Source organism: Ahaetulla prasina, chromosome 8, assembly GCF_028640845.1.
Source record: "Ahaetulla prasina isolate Xishuangbanna chromosome 8, ASM2864084v1, whole genome shotgun sequence".
NCBI lineage: Eukaryota > Metazoa > Chordata > Lepidosauria > Squamata > Colubridae > Ahaetulla > Ahaetulla prasina.
The window spans coordinates 36,459,864-36,485,646 of record NC_080546.1 but is presented as its reverse complement, the minus strand read 5'-3'; the positions used below and the strand labels follow the sequence as shown (position 1 = coordinate 36,485,646).

The 25,783-nt window shown below is 39.7% G+C and overlaps 1 protein-coding gene across 7 annotated transcripts in view; it reads right to left on the bottom strand.

Annotated features, from left to right (window-relative positions):
- Window positions 1-25,783, bottom strand: part of INPP4B (inositol polyphosphate-4-phosphatase type II B) — a 272,899-nt gene that overhangs the window by 156,148 nt on the left and 90,968 nt on the right. For 6 of the 7 annotated variants that reach the window (XM_058192517.1, XM_058192513.1, XM_058192512.1 and 3 more), the window contains 2 exons: window positions 2,450-2,674; window positions 1,135-1,179 (listed from right to left, as the gene is read on the bottom strand). In XM_058192517.1, the coding sequence (XP_058048500.1) occupies window positions 1,135-1,179; window positions 2,450-2,540 (136 nt within the window). In that variant the 5' untranslated portion in view covers window positions 2,541-2,674. Of the gene's footprint in view, window positions 1-1,134; window positions 1,180-2,449; window positions 2,675-24,703; window positions 24,865-25,783 lie in introns of all 7 variants that reach the window. The other variant, XM_058192515.1, reaches the window with a different exon arrangement.

Below are 25,783 nucleotides of genomic sequence, written 5' to 3'. Positions count from 1 at the left end.
CAGAAAAAAGCAAAACAATAGGAAAAATTTGAAAGTGATAAGAAAGATAGCTTTGGGAAAGAGAATTAGAAAAACAAGAGTGGAGATCATGGGAAAATGAATAACAGAGAAAGATCTATTGAGGTGTTTGAAAAGGCAAACACTTTGATTAAGCAATAGCTAATCTGTAAAGGGATTATCCTTTGCAACAGCAAACATCCTTTGCAACATCCTTTGCAACCCAAAGGATATGTACAACCCTTTACATATCTGCTTGGTCTTTGTTCTAGTATTTATTGTTTTTATTTGGTATGTGCCTATATGTAAATGAAGTACAAGAATTATTTTTCCAAAGAATAATTCTGTTGAATGATAGATAATAATTGTTCCAACCCTACCAGAGAGTTTCCATGGCTGACTGGGAATGTGAACATGGAGCGTAACATCATAACCCTTTTACCACATTGGCTATCAACATCTAAGCATCTTCTGTTCTTTCCAGCAACTTTAAGATCCCCTGCCACACACACAAGGATTATCGGGGGGGGGGAATAATTTCATATTTCTATCTGATAAATATTTTTATATATGCCTATAAAGAAGGCCTATTTCTTTGGGAGCTCTTTCTCTAACTGGTTCAGCATATTATTATTCAGCAGAAAAAGGTATTTGTCAAAATCAGGGCAAGGCTTATTAATAGAAAAAGTTGAAGAAAAAATATCTAATACATTTGGAATACAACACAAATTTTCTGTGAAAGCATTTTCTGCTGTTGGGATACTTTGTCATTGATAATTGCCTCCTCTTAGAAGCCATTCAAATCGGAAAAATAAATTAAAATGTCCCACCTACTGTGGTGATTTATTTCTTCTACCTGATCTTCAATGTAAAGGAAGAAAATCAGGCAAGAAAGAAGGTTAATACTACATTATTTCTCTGTATAGAGAAGGAAACTATAATAAAAAAGAGTGTCACTGAATCTTCTACCAATAAAAAAATCCGTACCTCATGGACAGAAACTAAATCTAAGATCTCACAAAAATAATTCAAGATTTGTTACAAATTATTTCAGAAATATCACTTCATTTTCAGACTTTCTAAAATAAAATAAAAACATTTTAGAAATATTAACATAGATTGAACACTTTGTCTTACCAAGACTGAATTCAAACTTTGGTTCATTAACAAACTTCTTGAGACCTATTGATGAAAGCATATATTATATTACATTACATTATTATATTACATTATGAAAGTATTCATACATGAAAATATGTACATTTTATTACATTAGTTATAGCATTAAGGAAAGAATTCCATCAGCAGCATTTTAAACTATGCTTAAACAAGAGCTGCCCTTCTCCATTTTTTAAAATCTATCTCTATTTTACTAACTGGAATTATTTACACCTAACAAACACATTTTATTGCTACTATTTACTCACACCATTCACTATTCACATTCCTTCCCCATTATAATGAAAATCAAAATGTATTTTCACTTCAGCAGGTTGTATTACTATATATTGAATGCTATAAAGATGTTAAAGTACTTTATATTCTTTAATGGATTAGCTCATCCCACTCGCTTCTGTGAAAGAAACGTACTTCAGATCCCATCTGCCAAAGAATTTTGGCTGGCACAGTTCAGGAGAAGAGCCTTTTCTGCTGTGGCCCCTCCCTGTGGAATACTCTACAACCAAATATGAAGTTGGCCCCCACTCTCCTGGCCTTCAGGAAGAGCCTTAAAATCCGTTTCTGCCAGCTGGGATAAAGCCCTGCAATGGGAGCTCTATGGTGGGGTGGCTGACAGAGTAGAGAGAGGATTCCCAACCCAGGTTGCCTGTCCTCTTGGTTTTTACTCTTTAACTACTCTTTTGCAATTTTAACTTAATTAAACATATTATCTTTTTATCATTTTGTAAGCCACTCAGAGTGGGATGGGCGGCACATAAATCTAAGAGATAAATATTGCAAGGCAAAATAAGATTACAACTTAAATTATGAAGAATTTTAAAATGAAATTTGGTTGTCTAAATGTCATAAATTCCAATGAATTGTTTTTTAATCTGCAGAAGACTGCTGTCAAAGCCAACATGCTCAATTTAGTATGCTTAATTTAGGATATCGAGACTTTTGCTACTTCATTTAGAACAGCAAATGCAGCTGTTACTACATCATTAACTGTTGTAAAGCTTTTTGAAGCCGTTTCATAGTAATAGAGCAACGATGAGCACACTAAGCTAAATATCTAATGATTCAGAAGTACATTCAACAGGGTTCAGCAGACTGAGATATGAGATTTGCAGCTAATAATTCTCCCAATCCTGTTGCCAATTTGTAAAATGGAAATATATTTTTATCTATGATATTTTATGAAAATGAGTACCTACACATTTAGAATGAGTTTTTCTAACACCAGTCACAGGATCATGATACAGCAGATAGCTTATGTACTGAATTTACTTACTTGTGAGTTTAGACTCTGCATAATTATCTGCTTGTGCAGATGGAATAAACTGTTGTTCTTCCTCTGGTGCTCTCTCTTCCTTGATATCCATGATCAATCTCTCAACCTTACAAATTTGAATTCACAGTTCTTCAGAATTTGCCAGGGTGCTACAGCCCAAGATTCATAGGCAGGCAATCCTTGGTGCAGCTTTAAGATAAAGATCTGGGTCTCCAGGCTGAAATTCTGTGTTCAGAAAACATTTGACAAAGTTTCATTAATCCAAACTTTAGCATACATCTTTTTGAAAATTATCATGGTATTTCTAGCAACAATTTTGCACATCTTTCTCATCTGTCACCAAAACATAAATAACCAAGCTGATGTTCCATAACCAATCCTAGAAGTAGATGGAAGCATGAAACCTCTATTTGGTATATTTTGTCAGGCCTCTCTTGGCAAGACAAAGAACTGCAAAAGCATATTTCCCAGGAGATAAAAGCTCAGATGAGTAGATTTACTGTTACAAAACTATAAAATCATTACAAAACAATTCCACAAACTGCAGTGTATAAAATGCAAGCTCAATGTGTAACGATCAGTGTTCAGTTTTTTTCTTCTATTTCTCCTGACCACTTTATGTAAAGAGCTAGGAAAAAATATCTTTGGATAGGAAATACAATTTCCATCTATTCCTGTGTTTTGTTTTGTTTTTGTAACAACTGAATTTTATTTTGAGTTGTTTACTTTTGACCGTACAAAAACCAAGTTTCATATTTAGAATTTCAGCAGGAAATTAACTTAAAAAAATATTTTGTAGTCTGAACAGAATTAATCAAATGGATTTTTGAGATTCATTTGAGAAACAAGTATTCATTATTTGTTTTTATTAAAGCTATGCATTTCAAGTTGTATATATTCCTGTCAGAATTCTGCTAATCCTAACCTTGTCAATGAAAGTCAGACTGACTGGCCGGTGTGGCTCAGGCTGTAAGAAGCCTGTTATTAAAACACAGCTGCCTGCAATTACTGCAGGTTTTAGTCCCACCAGGTCCAAGGTTGACTCAGCCTTCCATCCTTTATAAGGTAGGTAAAATGAGGACCCAGATTGTTGGGGGGGCAATAAGTTGACTTTGTAAATATACAAATAGAATGAGACTATTGCCTTACACACTCTAAGCCGCCCTGAGTCTTCGGAGAAGGGCGGGATATAAATGTAAATTTAAAAAAAAAATCAACAAAGGCTGAAGCCAATTACCTTCTAGCTACCTCTTCTCTTTTGCCAATCTTTTCTGCATATCTAGTGAGGACTGCATTTCTTCCTAATCTTGTGGGTGCTTTCATGAAAGGTTCAGAGGTTTACCACCTTTCCATGTGCAAGCAAACTTGCACTGTCCTTGTTCACGTCTTGCTCAAGTCAGTAATGGCCATCAATGGCTCAGCCTATAATGCCCCCGAAGAATATTAACTCTAAGTTATCAAACAAACCAACCAAAAAATATCAGAGGAGTTATTGGTGGCTATTGTGTTGTCTACAGGTAAACTAATCAGGAGAAGGACAATATGGAGTATGCCAATGGCCTACTTGAAATTACCTGGCATTACAATGGTTAGGCAGCAAGGCTGATTTCTTTGTTGCCAAGTTGTGGTAAAGAGAATTTACAGAGGCAAAGTTTTTCATACAATCATACATGTCAGGCTCCAAAATTCAAAAAAGACACCCTGAGGTTCTGCTAAGCAGTTTCCTTTATTGTGCTTCACCTATTGATAGAAACCTTGACAAACTAGGAGACTACTTGCACTGTTAAACATACTCTGAGACTCTCATGCCAACTATCTAAGCTTCATTGTCTTTTGCACCTTTGGAATGCACTCCCTCCTGGGAATCAGAAGAGATCTTACCGTATAATTTACATATCAAACAAACTGCTACATATATGTTCAGTAATGCAACAGACTTGATGTAGTACAGCTTCAGGCTCCCATACCTAGTGTAAAATCAATTTTAAAAGTTTGAATGTTACTTTTTAAAATTATTTCCTGGAATTTCCCCAAGATATTTTTTCTACTGTAGACCCGGGTCGAACTCAAAAAGTTAGTTTATGCTTTTCACAATATAGTCAACTGAGCAATTGCCAGAGCTATTTACGATGACAATAGGAGGCTAATGGAGAAAGCAAAATATACAAATTAAATCAAATGTTCAAACACTATTTGTTGCAAAAGATCAGCTGCAATAACCATTGCATGGTATCTATTAATTTTCTGAGCTATAGTTAACTAAAAAAAACCTCCCAACAATTGGTGAATTTGTGAGATAAAAACATCAGCTGAAGTATGTTATTGTCAGGGTATACCGATGCTGCAGGACAAAGGAAGCTAAACAATCAGATGTGTGATAAAATATGTGAAAGCACAGCTTTCCCATTTCCTAATTTTTGTACTGGCAGAAACAAATACACAATCTGATAGCTTATGCACCAATTACATACATGCCAATATTCAAACTATAAAGAACAAATACTTCTATAATACACATCCTAAATATGTTTGCCAGTGTAAGCTGTAATATCAGTATCATACCTACATTTTAAAATATTGGTTAAGAGAAATCATTAACTTGATTTGCTGAAATGGTGTACACAATTAGAAAATTCTTAAGTCTACGTAAGGATAAAAAATATCATAAGTCTTGCCCCCAATTTAAAAACTAATAAGCTATATAAAGGAACAAATAAACAGAAAAGGAGAAAAGAGAGAAAGATCAACAAGTTCAGACAATTGTATTTTAGTGTAAAGCATGTAATACAAAACCACAAAACCTGGGTCTGCCGATTAACCTGTAAACCCAATGGGGAGATATCACACCAGAGCTAGTTAGTGAACTATCCCATCTCCACTCCATTGCATTCTGAATGCTAACATTTTATTTATGCTAATTTTTAATATTTAATGTTTTAGTATTTAGTATTTTGCTTTTATGATATTTTCAGCCATCCAGAGTTGCCCATTAGTGAGATGAACAGCATAAATAAAATAAAATAAATAAATAAATAAAAACAAAGAAAATGTAGTTTTAATAGAAATATATATATATAGATCAGGGTTGAACTCCGGACTTGGTTGTTTGCTTGGAGATGTTTCATTACCTGACTAAGTAACATTATATGTACTAAGTAGGTGTGAGTTTATTACATTCATTAATTTATTTATTCATGTTGACTATTATGGTATTTTTAACACCTGTTCTTTATATGTTAATATGTCAGTTGATAAATTAATCCACAATTCTAATCTGCACAAACCTAGGAGGAGATACCATTCAGTTATGTTTTGGAGATATAGTTATTCTACATCAGTTCTAGGTTTTTTGCCAGTCTTCTACTCCTGGGTTATCAACTGTCTAAATTTTCCTAAGACAAATACGGTTGTCTCCCATCCAACTCTAGCTAAGTACTCAATGTTTTTTTCTGCCAGCCGGTCAAAAAATAATGAGTTATCATATATTTTAAGGTTTCTTATGTTTATAAATCTTTTTTTTAAGTTCCTATTCGTTTTACAATTAAAATTTTTTGGCATTTCTTTTATTTTTCTACATCTCTGTCAACAGAACTATATTTTCTTTATTATGTAGTTTATGAACAAACGACTGTCTGGAACCCATACCACATTTCTGACATCAATACAATTGAACGTGTCCAGAAATATTTTACAAGAAGAGTTCTCCACTCCTCTGAATACAACAAAATACCTTATGCCACCAGACTTGAAATCCTGGATTTAGAAAATTTAGAACTACACCGTCTTCGACATGACTTGAGTTTAACTCATAGAATCATCTACTGCAATGTCCTTTCTGTCAAAGACTACTTCAGCTTCAATTGCAACAATACACGAGCACACAACAGATTGAAGCTTAATGTTAACCGCTCCAATCTTGATTGCAGAAAATATGACTTCAGTAACAGAGTTGTTAATGCCTGGAATACATTACCTGACTCTGTGGTCTCTTCCCAAAATCCCAAAATCTTCAACCAAAAACTGTCTACTATTGACCTCACCCCATTCCTAAGAGGTCTATAAGGGGCGTGCATAAAAGCACAAGAGTGCCTACCGTTCCTGTCCTATTGTTTCCTTTCTTTATATTCAATTAATTTAGTTATTTCATACTCATACGTATATATATACTTATATATTGTATAGTTATTTCATGCTTACACTCATATGCTCATATGCATGCTTCAAACGCTCTACCATCTCATCCCAGTGCCGAAGAAGCCCACCATCAAGGAACTGAATGACTACAGACCAATTGCTCTAACATCTGTAGTCATGAAAACCTTTGAAAGGCTAGTGCTTTCCTACCTGAAAACCATCACGAATCCGCTCTTAGACCCCTTGCAATTTGCATACCGAGCAAACAGATCTACAGATGATGCTGTTAATATGGCTCTGCACTACATCCTACAACATCTTGAGTCTCCAAAGACCTATGCAAGGGTCCTTTTTGTAGACTTTAGTTCAGCATTCAATACCATCATTCCAGACATTCTTCTAACTAAGCTAAACCAGCTACAGGTACGGAACAGACTTGTAAGTGGATCACAAGCTTCTAACAAACAGGAAGCAGCAGGTGAAGCTAAGCAAGATCACATCAAATACCTGTACAATTAGCACAGGGGCCCCCAAGGCTGTGCTCTCCCACTTCTCTTCTCTCTGTATACCAATGACTGCATCTCCAATGATCCATTTGTTAAGCTACTGAAGTTCGCAGATGACACAACAGTGATTGGTCTCATTCGAGACAATGACGAATCCGCATATAGGCGAGAGGTCGAACAACTAGCCTTGTGGTGCAACCAAAACAATCTGGTACTGAACACACTCAAAACCGTAGAAATGGTGGTAGACTTTAGGAAAACCCTTCCATACTTCCACCTCTCACAATACTTGACAACACAGTATCAACAGTAGAAACCTTCAAATTTCTGGGTTCTATCATATCGCAAGATCTCAAATGGACAGCTAACATCAAAACATCATTAAAAAAGGACAACAAAGAATGTTCTTTCTGCGCCAACTCAGTAAGCTCAAACTGCCCAAGGAGCTGCTGATCCAATTCTACAGAGGAATTATTGAGTCTGTCATTTGCACCTCTATAACTGTCTGGTTCAGTTCTGCAACCCAACAAGAAAACACAGACTTCAGAGGATAATTAGAACTGCAGAAAAATAATTGCTACCAACTTGCCTTCCATTGAGGACCTGTATACTGCACGAATCAAGAAGAGGGCCGTGAAAATATTTGCAGATCCTCGCATCCTGGACATAAACTGTTTCAACTCCTACCCTCAAACGACGCTATAGAGCACTGCACACCAGAACAACTAGACACAAGAACAGTTTTTCCCGAAGGCCATCACTCTGCTAAACAAATAATTCCCTCAACACTGTCAGACTATTTACTGAATCTGCACTACTATTAATCGTTTCATAGTTCCCATCACCAATCTCTTTCCACTTATGACTGTATGACTATAACTTGTTGCTGGCAATCCTTATGATTTATATTGATATATTGACCATCAATTGTGTTGTAAATGTTGTACCTTGATGAACGTATCTTTTCTTTTATGTACACTGAGAGCATATGCACCAAGACAAATTCCTTGTGTGTCCAATCACACTTGGCCAATAAAAATTCTATTCTATTCTATTCTATTCTATTCTATTCTATATATACTGTGTGACAAAATAAATAAATAAATAAATAAATAAATACATTTTTACATAATGTACATGTACTCTTAGTAGAACTATCAGTGTAGAATAAACAAGATCTCCTCAGATGTCTTTCTGTTACAGGTAGTCCTCAATTTACAATCATTCATTTAGTTGTCATTTGAAGTTACAATGGCACTTATGACATTATGTAATCAAAACTCAGGCACTTGGAAACTGGTATGTATTTATGATAGTTGCACTGTCTCATGGATATCTGGTCACCATGACCTTCCCACCCAACTTCTCACAAGCAAAATCAATGGCAGGGGAGCTGAATTAACGACGGTTTGAGTCACTTAAGAACTGTAGAGATTCATTGAACAATTGTGGCACAAAAGGTTGTAAAATGGGACAAAACTCAATTAATAACTGCATTGCTTAGCAGTGGAAATTTTGGACTCAATTGTGGTCGTAGGTTGAGGACTACCTATACTGATCTCAAATATAAAAATTTCCTCCATGTTCTTGCATGTGCATATGTTTTTAATGGATTTTAACCTTTACAAATTACATGAGTCTCAAATTTTGTAACATTTAATTGGCGTTACATATTAAGTTATAAAGAGTTTTAAATTCTCAAAAAGCCAAGCACAAAAATTTGAACATCTGGATGGAACTGATTTAAATAAGAAATAATCCGGGGGGTGGGCAGAATATAACAGCATTTTATTGTCAAAAAGGAATATATAGTTATCTAAGCCATAGACAACCTTGACTTACCATTAATTTTTCAATAATGCCTTTCTAGTTGCTTTTGTTCATAATATACTTGGTTCGTTCTTCCTCAAATTTGAAACTTATCATTAATTTTCATTCTTCAAATATCCATTGTGAGTTTGTTTTTCCATATAATTTCATCATCGATTTTAGGAAAACAATAGGATTAATTAACAATTGAATCCTTGTCTTTTGCATTATTTAATAAAGTTTTAAAATAGAAACACATTTATACAACTAGACTACCATTATACTATTAGACCATGGTAGTATGTTATCCTATTCTTGATCCCCCTTGAAAGGACCACTCAATAGATAATTCTCAGTAACAGCTCAATAACAGCAAGGCACCTTTTAGTGGACAAGGGCTGCTTTTTACATTTGAAGTATAAGGCTGGCTGAATGTGAGAGTAAAGGTGCAATCATTTCATGCATAAGCAGGAACAGTTTTAGGGCATCAGGGGAAAGTTATTTCTTTCTGCGATATACCCAATTGTACGATTTTGTTACTGTAACTTTACAATAAAAGTAATATTAGTAATTGTCATTAATGCTTCTTTCTGGACTATCTCAAAGGACTGACAAGATGTCATTAGGCACACTGATAATCAGATGCATGGGAATTGGTAAAGAATCCATACGATACACCACAAATTGGTTACAGGTACTTTCTTTAATGAAAGCAGTAATTACAATGAAATGTAATTACAAATAAAAATCAATTTTTAGAAAAAAGAGTAGCATAAAAGTAGATCGAAAATAACATAAATTTGGAAAAGTATATATTATAAAGGCTGCAATAAAAAGTAGAGTAGAGTAAATAGAATAACCGAGTTGTAAGGGACCTTGGAGGTCCTAGTCCAACCCCCTGCCTAGGTAGGAAACCTTATACCATTTCAGACAAATGGTTATCCAACCGCTTCTTAAAAACTTCCAGTGTTGGAGCATTCACAACTTCTGGAAGCAAGTTGTTCCACTGATTAATTGTTCTAACTGTCAGGAAATCTCTTCTTAGTTCTAGATTGCTTCCCTCCTTGATTAGTATCCATCCATTGCTTCTTGTCCTGTCCTCGGGCATTTTGGAGAATAGCTTGATTCACAAGCTATTCTCCAAAGCACCTTTATTGCATTTTAAATATAATAAACTAAAGAACTAATAAATTTCTTAAATTATGATGATTTTGGAATTAGGAATGGAAGTGAGACAAGATTCTTCTAGTTTCAATCCCTCCTCATCAGCAAATATTGATGGCGTAATAGCTTAATGGTTAACATGCTGGACATCTCAACTGGAAAGCTGACAGCCTGGGTTTGAGACACACGTATCGTGCGACGGAGTGAGTCCCGTCTTTACCTAGCTCCTGCCAGAGTAGCAGTTCCAAAGCATGCAAATGCAAGTAGATAGATAGGTACCACTTCAATGGGGAGGAAAAAGTGTTCTGTGACATCACACTGGCCACATGACCATGGAAACATCGTCAGATAGCGCAGGCTCAATGACCCTTGAAATGGAGATGAGCACTGCTCCCTATAGTTAGTTTCGACCAGCGGAGTAAATTCTCAAGAAACTCCTTTCCCTTTTTTCTTTCCATCAGCAAAACTTGCAGTTATCACCCCAATGATCAGACCAAAACAAACTAACTACAACTTTGTAATGACAAGGAACTACAAATAGCTCTATCTGTCCATCCTTATACAGATGAATGCTTTCCTATAATTGGTTATAAATACAGGAATAAAACCAAATATCCTTCTGATTCATAAATTACTTGGTGCCACTCTGATTTATTTCCATTAGAAGATATTACACTGCTGCATAACTCTCTTGGGCTCAACCATTTGACAGATGTGTTTTACAATTGTTGTCCTTACTTGTTAGTGATCAACAGATATATTACACTAATTCATCTGAAAAATATAAATTATCAAGCTGACTACAGATAAGATGTAGGTTGGTATGAATTTTACCACTGGCTCCATGGTTCTAAAATCTTGTAATATAATCTCATGGTTTGGATAACTTTATAGCCCCATAAGAGGTTTATGATCTTGTGCAGACACTAACAGAAGATACTGTAAAAAACGAGCCTGCAGCTGTTCTGAATTCATCCAGAACTGTTATTATGTTATTAAACTTTTCAATGTTTTCAAAGTATTATTATGTATTCATTAAATTATAATTAAAATATGTGTTACAAATAGATATATTCATTAGTTAGCAACTCATTAGCAGTAAGCTTATTTAGTTTTTATCCATAATATCATAATGAAAGGAAGTGTGGCACACAGAGGTGCAATTACAATATTTTTGGACTGCCAGACAAAAGAAAATAAACATTAGAAATCTAAATTTTATATATATATATATATATATATATATATATATATATATATATATAAATGTGTGTGTGTGTGTGTGTGTCTTTGGTTATTCGAGTTTTCTCCCGCGTAAAATTGGAAGTGTCTTGGTGACATTTCAACAAAATCTCATTCGTCATCTTCAGGCTAATGTTTACAGCTTCATACTTCTAGGAGCAATGTGTGATTGCAGCTGTTTCTTCCTTTTAACTGCTAGTGGGGGTTTGAACTAATTGGTTGGGAGCTTGGTTCTGATTGGGTGGAGGTGTGCTCTGATTGGATGGTGGGGTTGGCTGTGCTCTGATTGGCTAGGGTTGTGTTCGGTTTGGGTGGGGGGCTTGGTTGTGCTCAGGTTAGTCTGAGTTGCAGGGGGATTTGAGTTGGTGAGCTGCATTGCTGTTGTTTGGCTTCACGTTTGTGGTCGTGCTACATCTTCATGGTGGGTATCAGTCTGCTGCATGTATGGATTGGAGGAGTTTGAAATGGCTAATGATGCAGCTGCGGTCTGGCTTCTGGTCCGTGGTCGTGCTTTATCATCCCTGTGGGTTTGAGTCTGCTTTCCACGTGGATGTGTGGTGGTGACATGATGTGTGGCATTCGTGAGTGTGGGTCTGGCATCATTCCTCATGTTAGGGACTCGTTTGTCGATAAGGGCGGGTTTCCAAATGGCTGGTAGGTGGGAGGTATCATCTCGTTTATTCATGCAGTGTGGGCGTTTTCCTATCTCGATGGCTTCTCTGATTATTCTGTTGTTAAAGTGTTCAGTTTTGGCGATAGTTCTGGTCTTTTTAAAGTCAATTTTATGTCCTGTGGCTTTAAGGTGTTGGACCAGGGAAGAAGTTGGTTCCTCTTTTCTGACTAAGTTGTTATGTTCTTCAATGCGTGCACTTATTCTTCTGTTGGTTTGTCCGATGTATGTGGTGGTTTAGGCGGTGCATGGGATTTCATATACACCTTGATTTTCTAACTCAATTTTGTCTTTGGGGTTTCTTAGGATGGTGGATATTTTTCGGTTTGTGCAGAATGCTGTCTTGATGTTGTGTTTGTGGAGGATCTTGCTGATTCTGTCTGTGGTGCCTTTTATATATGGGAGGAGGGCTTTGCCATTTTCTTGTTCTCTGTCTTGGATTTTCGTGGGGCTTTCTTTATGGATTAGTTTGGTAATCTTATTTCTTTGGAATCCATTTTACGTGGGAGAAAACCCGAATAACAAAGACCTACATACAAACACCCGCGAAAACCTCAGAAAACAAATATATATATATATATATATGTTTTCTGAGGTTTTCACGGGTGTTTGTATATAGGTCTTTGGTTGTTCGGGTTTTCTCCCGTGTAAAATTGGAAGTGTCTTGGCGACGTTTCGACGAAGTCTCATTCGTCATCTTCAGGCTTCAACCGTGCTTCTGGGAGCAATGTGTGATCGCAGCTGTTTCTTCCTTTTAACTGCTAGTGGGGTTTGAACTGATTGGGTGGGAGCTTGGCTGTGCTCTGATTGGATGGGGTTTTCTGTGCTCTGATTGGCTGGGGTGTGTCCTGTGTTGGTGGGGGCTTGGTTGTGCTCAGTCTAGTCTGTGCTGCAGGGGATTTGAGCTGGTGAGCTGCATAGCTGTTGTTTGGCTTTGTGGTCGTGCTACATCTTCATAGTGGGTGTCAGTCTGCTGCATGTATGGATTGGAGGGGTTTGAAATGGTTAATGTTGCAGCTGCGGTCTGGCTTCTGGTCCTTGGTTGTGCTTCATGATCAGTGTGGGTTTGGGTCTGCTTTATGGGTGGATGTGTGGTGGTGACATCCTGTGTGGACCTCGTGAGTGTGGGTCTGGTGTCATTCCTCGGGTTAGGGACTCGTTTGTCAATAAGGCGGGTTTCAAATGGCTGGTAGGCGGAGGTGTCATCTCGTTTGTTCATGCTGTGTGGGCGTTTTCTATCTCAATGGCTTCTCTGATTATTCTGTTGTTAAAGTGTTCAGTTTTGGCGATAGTTCTGGTCTTTTTAAAGTCAATTTTATGTCCTGTGGCTTTAAGGTGTTGGACCAGGAAGAAGTTGGTTCCTCTTTTTGAATGAGTTCTTGTGTTCTTCAATCGTGCACTTATTCTTCTGTTGGTTTGTCCGATGTATGTGGTGGTTTAGGCGGTGCATGGGATTTCATATACACCTTGATTTTCTAACTCAATTTTGTCTTTGGGGTTTCTTAGGATGGTGGATATTTTTCGGTTTGTGCAGAATGCTGTCTTGATGTTGTGTTTGTGGAGGATCTTGCTGATTCTGTCTGTGGTGCCTTTTATATATGGGAGGAGGGCTTTGCCATTTCTTGTTCTCTGTCTTGGATTTTAGTGGGGCTTTCTTTATGGATTAGTTTGGTAATCTTATTTCTTTGGAATCCATTTTGGGAGAAAACCCGAATAACAAGACCTACATACAAACACCAAAAACCTCAGAAAACAAATATATATATATATATATGTTTTCTGAGGTTTTCATCTTTGGTTGTTCGGGTTTTCTCCCGTGTAAGATTGGAAGTGTCTTGGCGACGTTTGACGAAGTCTCATTCGTCATCTTCAGGCTTCAGCGAGCAATGTGTGATCGCAGCTGTTTCTTCCTTTTAACTGCTAGTGGGGTTTGAACTGATTGGGTGGGAGCTTGGCTGTGCTCTGATTGGATGGGGTTTTCTGTGCTCTGATTGGCTGGGGTGTGTCCTGTGTTGGTGGGGGCTTGGTTGTGCTCAGTCTAGTCTGTGCTGCAGGGGATTTGAGCTGGTGAGCTGCATAGCTGTTGTTTGGCTTTGTGGTCGTGCTACATCTTCATAGTGGGTGTCAGTCTGCTGCATGTATGGATTGGAGGGGTTTGAAATGGTTAATGTTGCAGCTGCGGTCTGGCTTCTGGTCCTTGGTTGTGCTTCATGATCAGTGTGGGTTTGGGTCTGCTTTCTGGGTGGATGTGTGGTGGTGACATCCTGTGTGGACCTTGTGGGTGTGGGTCTGGTGTCATTCCTCGTGTTAGGGACTCGTTTGTCAATAAGGCGGGTTTCCAAATGGCTGGTAGGCGGAGGTGTCATCTCGTTTGTTCATGCTGTGTGGGCGTTTTTCTATCTCAATGGCTTGTCTGATTATTCTGTTGTTAAAGTGTTCAGTTTTGGCGATAGTTCTGGTCTTTTTAAAGTCAATATCATGTCCTGTGACTTTAAAGTGTTGGACCAGGGAAGAAGTTAGTTCCTCTTTTTGAATGAGTTCTTGTGTTCTTCAATCGTGCACTTATTCTTCTGTTGGTTTGTCCAATGTATGTGGTGGGGCAGGCGGTGCATGGGATTTCATATACTCCTTGATTTTCTAACTCAATTTTGTCTTTGGGGTTTCTTAGGATGGTGGATATTTTTGGTTTGTGCAGAATGCTGTCTTGATGTTATGTTTGTGGAGGATCTTGCTGATTCTGTCTGTGGTGCCTTTTATATATGGGAGGAGGGCTGTGCCGTTTTCTTGTTCTCTGTCTTGGATTTTAGTGGGGGTTCTTTTGGATTAGCTTGGTAATCTTATTTGTTTTGGAATCCATTGGATGTTAGTACGTTAGTGAGAGTGTCTAGTTCGGGTTTTAGGTGTTGTTCATCAGCTAAGCATTTTGTTCTGGAGATGAGTGTCTTGGCTCGGAGTTGATCTGTGCTGGGTGGTGGTGTGAGAGTGCATGCAGATAGCGGTTTGTGTGTGTTTTCTTCTGGTAGATGGTGTGTCCTAGGAGCCATTGGGTTTCTGTAGACTAAGACATCCAGGAAGGAAGTTGGTTATTAACTTCTGTTTCCATGGTGAACTGTATTTTGGGGTGTAGGCTATTGAGGTGTGTGAGGAAGTTGTCAAGTTTTTCTTTCCGTGTGGCCAGATTATGAAGGTGTCGTCTACATATCTGAGCCAGAGTTTGGGTTTGTGATCAGATTTTTCTAGTGCTTGGGTTTCAAAGTGTTCCATGTAGAGATTGGCAATGACAGGTGAGAGGGTGATCCCATGGGTGCTCCTTCTACTTGTTTGTATTTTGTCCGTTATAGATGAAGTATGTGTTGGATAGGCAGTGGTTGGTCAGATCTAGGATGTGCTTGGGGGTTATATTTGTTTTGGATAGCTGTCAAGGCTTCTTTGATTGGCACTTGGGTGAAGAGGATATGACATCAAAGCTCACGAGTAGGTCGCTGGGCTGTAAGTTTTGTTTCTTTATGATCTCTATGAACTGGAATGAGTTTTTTACGTGTGAGGTGATGGATTCTGCATAGGGCTGTAGTTGTTTGGCGAGAAATTTGGCTAGGTTTTGTAGAGGTGAGCCTATGGAGCTGACTATGGGTCTGAGTGGGGTTCCTTCTTTGTGTATCTTGGGGAGGCCATAGAGCTTAGGGCATCTGGATGATTTCTCTCTGGGAATGATTCTTTGTTGGATTTCTTCGCTGATGGGGAGGCTTTTATTTTGGATCTAGTGGTTTTCTAGGTAGGTGGTGGGGTCTGTGTTTAGGGGCTTGTATGCAGGGTCTTGGAGTAGGTTGGTTAATTTGGTTTGGTAGTCAGATGTGTTCATAACCACCGTGGCGTTGCCCTTGTCTGCTGGTAGGATTATTATGCTGGTATCTTTTTTCAGGTTAAGTAGTGCTGTCTGTTCCTCTTTGGGTAAGTTGCTTTTGGGTGGCTTGCTGGTGCAGAGGATGTTGGAGATCTCGAGTCTGATTTTGTTAGCGTCATCGGGGTTGATTTTGGTCAGGCTGGTTTCAACTCCGCATATAATGGTTTCAGTGGGGATGTATTTGGGAGTGATTGCAAAGTTGAATCCTTTGGAAAGGACATCAGTTTCAGCTTTGGTGAGGATCCTATCTGAGATGTTATGCACTGTTTGTTTCATGTGTTGCTGTGAGGGTGGAGGGGTTTGTTTCTGGCATTCTTGTAGTCTTCGGAGTTTGTTGGTGTGCGTGTCTGTCTTGAGGGTGGTCTGTGTTTTGGCTCTCAGGCGGCAAGTTGTTTGGATTTGTCCCAAAGTGCAGGGTGCATCTTGTTGCTGAGTTTGAGGTGAAGTGTGAGGAGATCTTTGTTGATTTGATCTAGGAGGAATCTTTTTGTGTGAAGTTCATTTCTGATTAAGGCCAATTCTGTTCTTTTTAGGATGCGTTTGGTGGCTGCAGAGTTGGAGTGGAATTTCAATTGGAAGCATTTGGGGATTAAATTTTGATCGCGGCAGTTTCGTAGGAATGCGAGGTCACATAAAATGGAAGCTCTTTGGACTTCTAGTTTTTCATAGGTCCTGGTCAGATGGTGGATTTCCTCCCCGTAGAGGTGCAATATATATAGGTCTTTGGTTGTTCGGGTTTTCTCCCGTGTAAAATTGGAAGTGTCTTGGCAACGTTTCGACGAAGTCTCATTCGTCATCTTCAGGCTTCAGCTTTGTGCTTCTGGGAGCAATGTGTGATCGCAGCTGTTTCTTCCTTTTAACTGCTAGTGGGGGTTTGAACTGATTGGGTGGGAGCTTGGCTGTGCTCTGATTGGATGGGGTTTTTTCTGTGCTCTGATTGGCTGGGGGTGTGTCCTGTGTTGGTGGGGGCTTGGTTGTGCTCAGTCTAGTCTGTGCTGCAGGGGGATTTGAGCTGGTGAGCTGCATAGCTGTTGTTTGGCTTTGTGGTCGTGCTACATCTTCATAGTGGGTGTCAGTCTGCTGCATGTATGGATTGGAGGGGTTTGAAATGGCTAATGTTGCAGCTGCGGTCTGGCTTCTGGTCCTTGGTCGTGCTTCATGATCAGTGTGGGTTTGGGTGTGCTTTCTGGGTGGATGTGTGGTGGTGACATCCTGTGTGGACCTCGTGAGTGTGGGTCTGGTGTCATTCCTCGTGTTAGGGACACGTTTGTCAATAAGAGCGGGTTTCCAAATGGCTGGTAGGCGGGAGGTGTCATCTCGTTTGTTCATGCTGTGTGGGCGTTTTTCTATCTCAATGGCTTCTCTGATTATTCTGTTGTTAAAGTGTTCAGTTTTGGCGATAGTTCTGGTCTTTTTAAAGTCAATATCATGTCCTGTGACTTTAAAGTGTTGGACCAGGGAAGAAGTTGGTTCCTCTTTTTTGAATGAGTTCTTGTGTTCTTCAATGCGTGCACTTATTCTTCTGTTGTATGTGGTGGGGCAGGCGGTGCATGGGATTTCATATACTCCTTGATTTTCTAACTCAATTTTGTCTTTGGGGTTTCTTAGGATGGTGGATATTTTTTGGTTTGTGCAGAATGCTGTCTTGATGTTATGTTTGTGGAGGATCTTGCTGATTCTGTCTGTGGTGCCTTTTATATATGGGAGGAGGGCTGTGCCATTTTCTTGCTCTCTGTCTTGGATTTTAGTGGGGGTGTCTTTATGGATTAGGTTGGTAATCTTATTTCTTTGGAATCCATTGGATGTTAGTACGTTAGTGAGAGTGTCTAGTTCGGGTTTTAGGTGTTGTTCATCAGCTAAGCATTTTGTTCTGGAGATGAGTGTCTTGGCTCTGAGTTGATCTGTGCTGGGTGGTGGTGTGAGTGCATGCAGATAGCGGTTTGTGTGTGTTTTCTTCTGGTAGATGGTGTGTCCTAGGGAGCCATTGGGTTTCTGTAGACTAAGTCATCTAGGAAGGGAAGTTGGTTGTTAACTTCTGTTTCCATGGTGAACTGTATTTTGGGGTGTAGGCTATTGAGGTGTGTGAGGAAGTTGTCAAGTTTTTCTTTCCCGTGTGGCCAGATTATGAAGGTGTCGTCTACATATCTGAGCCAGAGTTTGGGTTTGTGATCAGATTTTTCTAGGGCTTGGGTTTCAAAGTGTTCCATGTAGAGGTTGGCAATGACAGGTGAGGGGGTGATCCCATGGGTGCTCCTTCTTTTTGTTTGTATTTTTGTCCGTTATAGATGAAGTATGTGTTGGATAGGCAGTGGTTGGTCAGATCTAGGATGTGCTTGGGGGGGTTATATTTGTTTTGGATAGCTGTCAAGGCTTCTTTGATTGGCACTTGGGTGAAGAGGGATATGACATCAAAGCTCACGAGTAGGTCGCTGGGCTGTAAGTTTTGTTTCTTTATGATCTCTATGAACTGGAATGAGTTTTTACGTGTGAGGTGATGGATTCTGCATAGGGCTGTAGTTGTTTGGCGAGAAATTTGGCTAGGTTTTGTAGAGGTGAGCCTAAGGAGCTGACTATGGGTCTGAGTGGGGTTCCTTCTTTGTGTATCTTGGGAGGCCATAGAGCTTAGGGCATCTGGATGATTTCTCTCTGGGAATGATTCTTTGTTGGATTTCTTCGCTGATGGGGAGGCTTTTATTTTGGATCTAGTGGTTTTTCTAGGTAGGTGGTGGGGTCTGTGTTTGGGGCTTGTATGCAGGGTCTTGGAGTAGGTTGGTTAATTTGGTTTGGTAGTCAGATGTGTTCATAACCACCGTGGCGTTGCCCTTGTCTGCTGGTAGGACTATTATGGTGGTATCTTCTTTCAGGTTAAGTAGTGCTGTCTGTTCCTCTTTGCGTAAGTTGTTTTTGCGTGGCTTGCTGGTGCAGAGGATGGTGGTGATCTCGAGTCTGATTTTGTTAGCGTCATCGGGGTTGATTTTGGTCAGGCTGGTTTCAACTCCGCATATAATGGTCTCAGTGGGGATGTATTTTGGGAGTGACTGCAAAGTTGAATCCTTTGGAAAGGACATCGGTTTCAGCTTTGGTGAGGATCCTATCTGAGATGTTATGCACTGTTTGTTTCATGTGTTGCTGTGAGGGTGGAGGTTTGTTTCTGGCGTTCTTGTAGTCTTGAGTTTGTTGGTGTGCGTGTCTGTCTTGAGGGTGGTCTGTGTTTGGCTCTCAGGCGGCAAGTTGTTTGGATTTGTCCCAAAGTGCAGGGTGCATCTTGTTGCTGAGTTTGAGGTGAAGTGTGAGGAGATCTTTGTTGATTTGATCTAGGAGGAATCTTTTGTGTGAAGTTCATTTCTGATTAAGGCCAATTCTGTTCTTTTTAGGATGCGTTTGGTGGCTGCAGAGTTGGAGTGGAATTTCAATTGGAAGCATTTGGGGATTAAATTTTGATCGCGGCAGTTTCGTAGGAATGCGAGGTCACATAAAATGGAAGCTCTTTGGACTTCTAGTTTTTCATAGGTCCTGGTCAGATGGTGGATTTCCTCCCCGTAGAGGTGCAATATTTGTTTTCTGAGGTTTTCACGGGTGTTTGTATATAGGTCTTTGGTTGTTCGGGTTTTCTCCCGTGTAAGATTGGAAGTGTCTTGGCGACGTTTCGACGAAGTCTCATTCGTCATCTTCAGGCTTCAGCTTCGTGCTTCTGGGAGCAATGTGTGATCGCAGCTGTTTCTTCCTTTTAACTGCTAGTGGGGATTTGAACTAATTGGGTGGGAGCTTGGCTGTGCTCTGATTGGATGGGGGGGGGTTTGTGCTCTGATTGGCTGGGGGTGTGTCCTGTGTTAGTGGGGGCTTGTTTGTGCTCAGTTTAGTCTGTGTTGCAGGGGGATTTGAGCTGGTGAGCTGCATAGCTGTTGTTTGGCTTTGTGGTCGTGCTACATCTTCATAGTGGGTGTCAGTCTGCTGCATGTATGGATTGGAGGGGTTTGAAATTGCTAATGTTGCAGCTGCGGTCTGGCTTCTGGTCCTTGGTCGTGCTTCATGATCAGTGTGGGTTTGGGTCTGCTTTCTGGGTGGATGTGCGGTGGTGACATCCTGTGTGGACCTCGTGAGTGTGGGTCTGGTGTCATTCCTCGTGTTAGGGACTCGTTTGTCAATAAGGGCGGGTTTCCAAATGGCTGGTAGGCGGGAGGTGTCATCTCGTTTGTTCATGCTGTGTGGGCGTTTTTCTATCTCAATGGTTTCTCTGATTATTCTGTTGTTAAAGTGTTCAGTTTTGGCGATAGTTCTGGTCTTTTTAAAGTCAATATCGTGTCCTGTGACTTTAAAGTGTTGGACCAGGGAAGAAGTTGGTTCCTCTTTTTTGAATGAGTTCTTGTGTTCTTCAATGCGTGCACTTATTCTTCTGTTGGCGGGAGGTGTATTTTGGGAACTGTATTTTGGGGTGTAGGCTATTCATGTGTGTGAGGAAGTTGTCAAGTTTTTCTTTCCCGTGTGGCCAGATTATGAAGGTGTCGTCTACATATCTGAGCCAGAGTTTGGGTTTGTGATCAGATTTTTCTAGAGCTTGGGTTTCAAAGTGTTCCATGTAGAGATTGGCAATGACAGGTGAGAGGGGTGATCCCATGGGTGCTCCTTCTACTTGTTTGTATTTTTGTCCATTATAGATGAAGTATGTGTTGGATAGGCAGTGGTTGGTCAGATCTAGGATGTGCTTGGGGGGGTTATATTTGTTTTGGATAGCTGTCAAGGCTTCTTTGATTGGCACTTGGGTGAAGAGGGATATGACATCAAAGCTCACGAGTAGGTCGCTGGGCTGTAAGTTTTGTTTCTTTATGATCTCTATGAACTGGAATGAGTTTTTTACGTGTGAGGTGATGGTTTCTGCATAGGGCTGTAGTTGTTTGGCGAGAAATTTGGCTAGGTTTTGTAGAGGTGAGCCTATGGAGCTGACTATGGGTCTGAGTGGGGTTCCTTCTTTGTGTATCTTGGGGAGGCCATAGAGCTTAGGGCATCTGGATGATTTCTCTCTGGGAATGATTCTTTGTTGGATTTCTTCACTGATGGGGGAGGCTTTTATTTTGGATCTAGTGGTTTTTTCTAGGTAGGTGGTGGGGTCTGTGTTTAGGGGCTTGTATGCAGGGTCTTGGAGTAGGTTGGTTAATTTGGTTTGGTAGTCAGATGTGTTCATAACCACCGTGGCGTTGCCCTTGTCTGCTGGTAGGATTATTATGCTGGTATCTTTTTTCAGGTTAAGTAGTGCTGTCTGTTCCTCTTTGGGTAAGTTGCTTTTGGGTGGCTTGCTGGTGCAGAGGATGTTGGAGATCCGAGTCTGATTTTGTTAGCGTCATCGTTGATTTTGGTCAGGCTGCTTTCACCTCCGCATATAATGCGTTCGGTGGGGATGTATTTGGGAGTGACTGCAAAGTTGAATCCTTTGGAAAGGACATCGGTTTCAGCTTTGGTGAGGATCCTATCTGAGATGTTATGCACTGTTTGTTTCATGTGTTGCTGTGAGGGTGGAGGGGTTTGTTTCTGGCGTTCTTGTAGTCTTCGGAGTTTGTTGGTGTGCGTGTCTGTCTTGAGGGTGGTCTGTGTTTCGGCTCTCCAGACGGCAAGTTGTTTGGATTTGTCCCAAAGTGCAGGGTGCATCTTGTTGCTGAGTTTGAGGTGAAGTGTGAGGAGATCTTTGTTGATTTGATCTAGGAGGAATCTTTTTGTGTGAAGTTCATTTCTGATTAAGGCCAATTCTGTTCTTTTTAGGATGCGTTTGGTGGCTGCAGAGTTGGAGTGGAATTTCAATTGGAAGCATTTGGGGATTAAATTTTGATCGCGGCAGTTTCGTAGGAATGCGAGGTCACATAAAATGGAAGCACGCATTGAAGAACACAAGAACTCATTCAAAAAAGAGGAACCAACTTCTTCCCTGGTCCAACACTTTAAAGTCACAGGACACGATATTGACTTTAAAAAGACCAGAACTATCGCCAAAACTGAACACTTTAACAACAGAATAATCAGAGAAGCCATTGAGATAGAAAAACGCCCACACAGCATGAACAAACGAGATGACACCTCCCGCCTACCAGCCATTTGGAAACCCGCCCTTATTGACAAACGAGTCCCTAACACGAGGAATGACACCAGACCCACACTCACGAGGTCCACACAGGATGTCACCACCGCACATCCACCCAGAAAGCAGACCCAAACCCACACTGATCATGAAGCACGACCAAGGACCAGAAGCCAGACCGCAGCTGCAACATTAGCCATTTCAAACCCCTCCAATCCATACATGCAGCAGACTAACACCCACTATGAAGATGTAGCACGACCACAAAGCCAAACAACAGCTATGCAGCTCACCAGCTCAAATCCCCCTGCAACACAGACTAAACTGAGCACAAACAAGCCCCCACCAACACAGGACACACCCCCAGCCAATCAGAGCACAAACCCCCCCCCATCCAATCAGAGCACAGCCAAGCTCCCACCCAATCAGTTCAAATCCCCACTAGCAGTTAAAAGGAAGAAACAGCTGCGATCACACATTGCTCCCAGAAGCAAGCTGAAGCCTGAAGATGACGAATGAGACTTCGCCGAAACGTCGCCAAGACACTTCCAATTTTACGGAGAACCGAACAAAGACATATACAAACACCGTGAAAACCTCAGAAAACAAATATATATATATATATATATATATATATATATATATATATATATATACACACATATAGATATATATATATACAAATATATATATATTTGTTTTCTGAGGTTTTCACGGGTGTTTGTATATAGGTCTTTGGTTGTTCGGGTTTTGCTAAAATTTGGGTTTTGCTAAAATTCGGGTTTTGCTAAAATTTGGATTTTAGCATTTCTAATATATATATATATATATATATATATATATATATATATAATGCTAAAATCCAAATTAGGACCATAGTAAGTTTTGGGAGTTTTTAAATTCCTTTCAACAAATACTGTAGCATGACATCTTTATAAAAGGAATTATCCTATACACAGTTTACAGTTTTATGAAAAACAATTTGCCTGCTTTCATACTTGTTGAATTTCTCCATCAGTGAATATTATTGGAACGTCTGAGCAAACAGGTAACACCAAAATTGGTGCTTGTCTTATTTCATAAACCAAATAATTCAACATATGGATATTATAAAAGTTCCTGTGCCTTTAGAGTCAATAAACTATTGCAACCATCTTCAATGGCAACAACTAAAATTCTCTAGTTTTAATTGAGGACCAGTCTCTCATAGTGCTGGGTAGGAGTTTCAGCTTACTTTTCCATAGCAAATGCATCCAGCTAATACATTTGACATTTTTCTAGATTCATCTGTGTTTTGGCTGCTATCACAATAGTTATGTGAGATTTACAATTGAACTTTGACTTGTCCATTCCAAAATGCTATTTTTTCCAAAGCCTTGCTTATAAGGCTGTGATCACTGTCTGGTTCAATGACCCGTTACTCTTCAGTTCTAACTGACAGACAAATGGACTGATACTCTCCTATTGAATTTTTAGATATGCAGAATTCAAGAATGATGCCAAACTGTCCATATCTAAAAGCAGCAACTCAGCTCCCAACTAAAACGCCACCAACTCCATGCTTGACATTTGCTATCATGTTTCTGCTATGCTTAATAATGGTCATCTAGGCTGAAAAGTTCTGCTTTTAAACAGTTCCATAGTTTCTGTTTAGAAAAAACAACAAAAGAAATTTCATCATCTCTAAAAGAAATTTTCAAAGGTAATTCTGTCCTGTTTTATTTTTTATTTTATTTATTTATTTTTGTCACACAGTATATATAAGCATAAGTATGTAATAACTATACAATATATAAGCGTATATATAAGTATGAGTATGTAATAACTATATTAATTGGATATAATGAAAGGAAACAATAGGACAGGAACGGTAGGCACTCTTGTGCTCTTATGCACGCCCCTTATAAACCTCTTAGGAATGGGGTGAGGTCAATAGTAGACAGTTTTTGGTTGAAGATTTTGGGATTTTGCGAAGAGACCACAGAGTCAGGTAGTGTATTCCAGGCATTAACAATTCTGTTACTGAAGTCATATTTTCTGCAATCAAGATTGGAGCGGTTAACATTAAGCTTAAATCTATTGTGTGCTCGTGTATTGTTACAATTGAAGCTGAAGTTTTCTACATAATGGACATCCAAATATTTGATGTTTTATTAACAGTACCCACATACCTTGTAAGTCAACTCTGTGCTCCTCTACAAATCTATTTTTAATGGGGATAAGGAAGCCAACTGTATTATACACACAAAAATTATTTTTATATTATATTTCTATCTGGTATCCTGATCATCTATTTTTACTTTACATAATACAGTAAGGAAGACAGGAGAGAATCTGCCTTTCCAAATTTCAGGAAATTGTATGTGTGATAAACTGAAAGACATACATTTATATCCTTTCATTTGTTTTTTAATAAATAGCTACGATATTTTAAGTATCTATATTAATTACAGTGTCGTCTGACAATAAGGTTCAAGATCAAGATATGTGATTTTTTTATTATCTGATTTATAAAGCATTTCAGGCTATTATTTGAAATTTAGAAATTCTGGAATTGAAAACAACACTAACTGTAATTTTGTAATTCATGTAGAGTATGAAGAAATTCAGAAATAGAAGTATTAGCATCTGGAAAAATAAAAGAAAAAGAACGGATAAAATTGAAGCAGTTCTCATAATTCCAAAATGCAAAATTTGGCCTAAATTAGGAATCCTTTCTACGGTTTCTATAATTTTGTGTATCTTGAACAGGGCGTTGGCTTACCTGAATGCCCCTTCTTGGAGAGGGGGAAACGGCCATCAGGTGTGGGTTTATCTTCTCGATCCCCATTGGACCGGGTCTGCTGAATTCTTTTCTTGTTGTCCCCGTCTCCTTTATGTTCTCCAGCTTTTCGGCGAGGACTGATCGCAGACTGACGTGTCGGACTGAAACGAGAAAGAGTTAATATCCTTCCACCCCCAAAAACCACAGTTGCCAAAGGTGGGACTGATGGCCATTTCCCCCTCTCCAAGAAGGGGTGTTCAGGTAACCCAATGCCCCGTTCTCTCTGTCGGGGGAAATGGCCATCAGGTGTGGACATACCAAAGCTAGATATATGGGAGGGATACTGGCGACTAGTCATTGCTGATCCAGATGAACTGCCTGTAGAACTCGTCTCCCGAATGTGGCATCAGCCGATGCATAAGCATCCACATGATAGTGAGAATAAATGACGATGGACTGGACCATGTCGTGGCCCTACAGATTTCATCGATGGACGCCTGAGTTCTCCATGCTGCCGATGAAGCAGCACTCCTGGTGGAATGGGCCGTAATATTCCTTGGGATCAGAAGAGCCTGCTTCTTGTACGCTGTAGCAATAGTGGCCCTGATCCATCGGGCTAAGACAGACTTGGATACCTTCGACCCCAAAGACATTGGTTGGAACGATATGAAAAGAGCTTCCGTTTTTCTAAAGGTTGATGTCCGGTTGATGTAGATCTTCAATGCTCTCCTCACGTCCAAAGTGTGCCACGTTCGCTCCAGGTGATGAGAAGGATTTGGACAGAAATCCAGGAGCACGACCTCCTGAGACCCTTGGAACCTAGTGTTGACTTTCTGGAATGAAAGCCGGATCTATCCGGAGTACTACTCTATCGACCAAAAATAAGCAAAGGTCCTGACGAACCGAAAGCACTGATAGTTCTGAGATCCTGCGGGCCGAAGTGATGGCTATCAGAAACGCCACTTTTAGAGACAGGAAACGAAGTGACACCTCTTATAGAGGTTCAAATGAAGCCTTAGTCAATTCAGTTAGGACTGCATTCAATTGCCAAGTTGGGAAACGATGCACCACCGGCGGCTT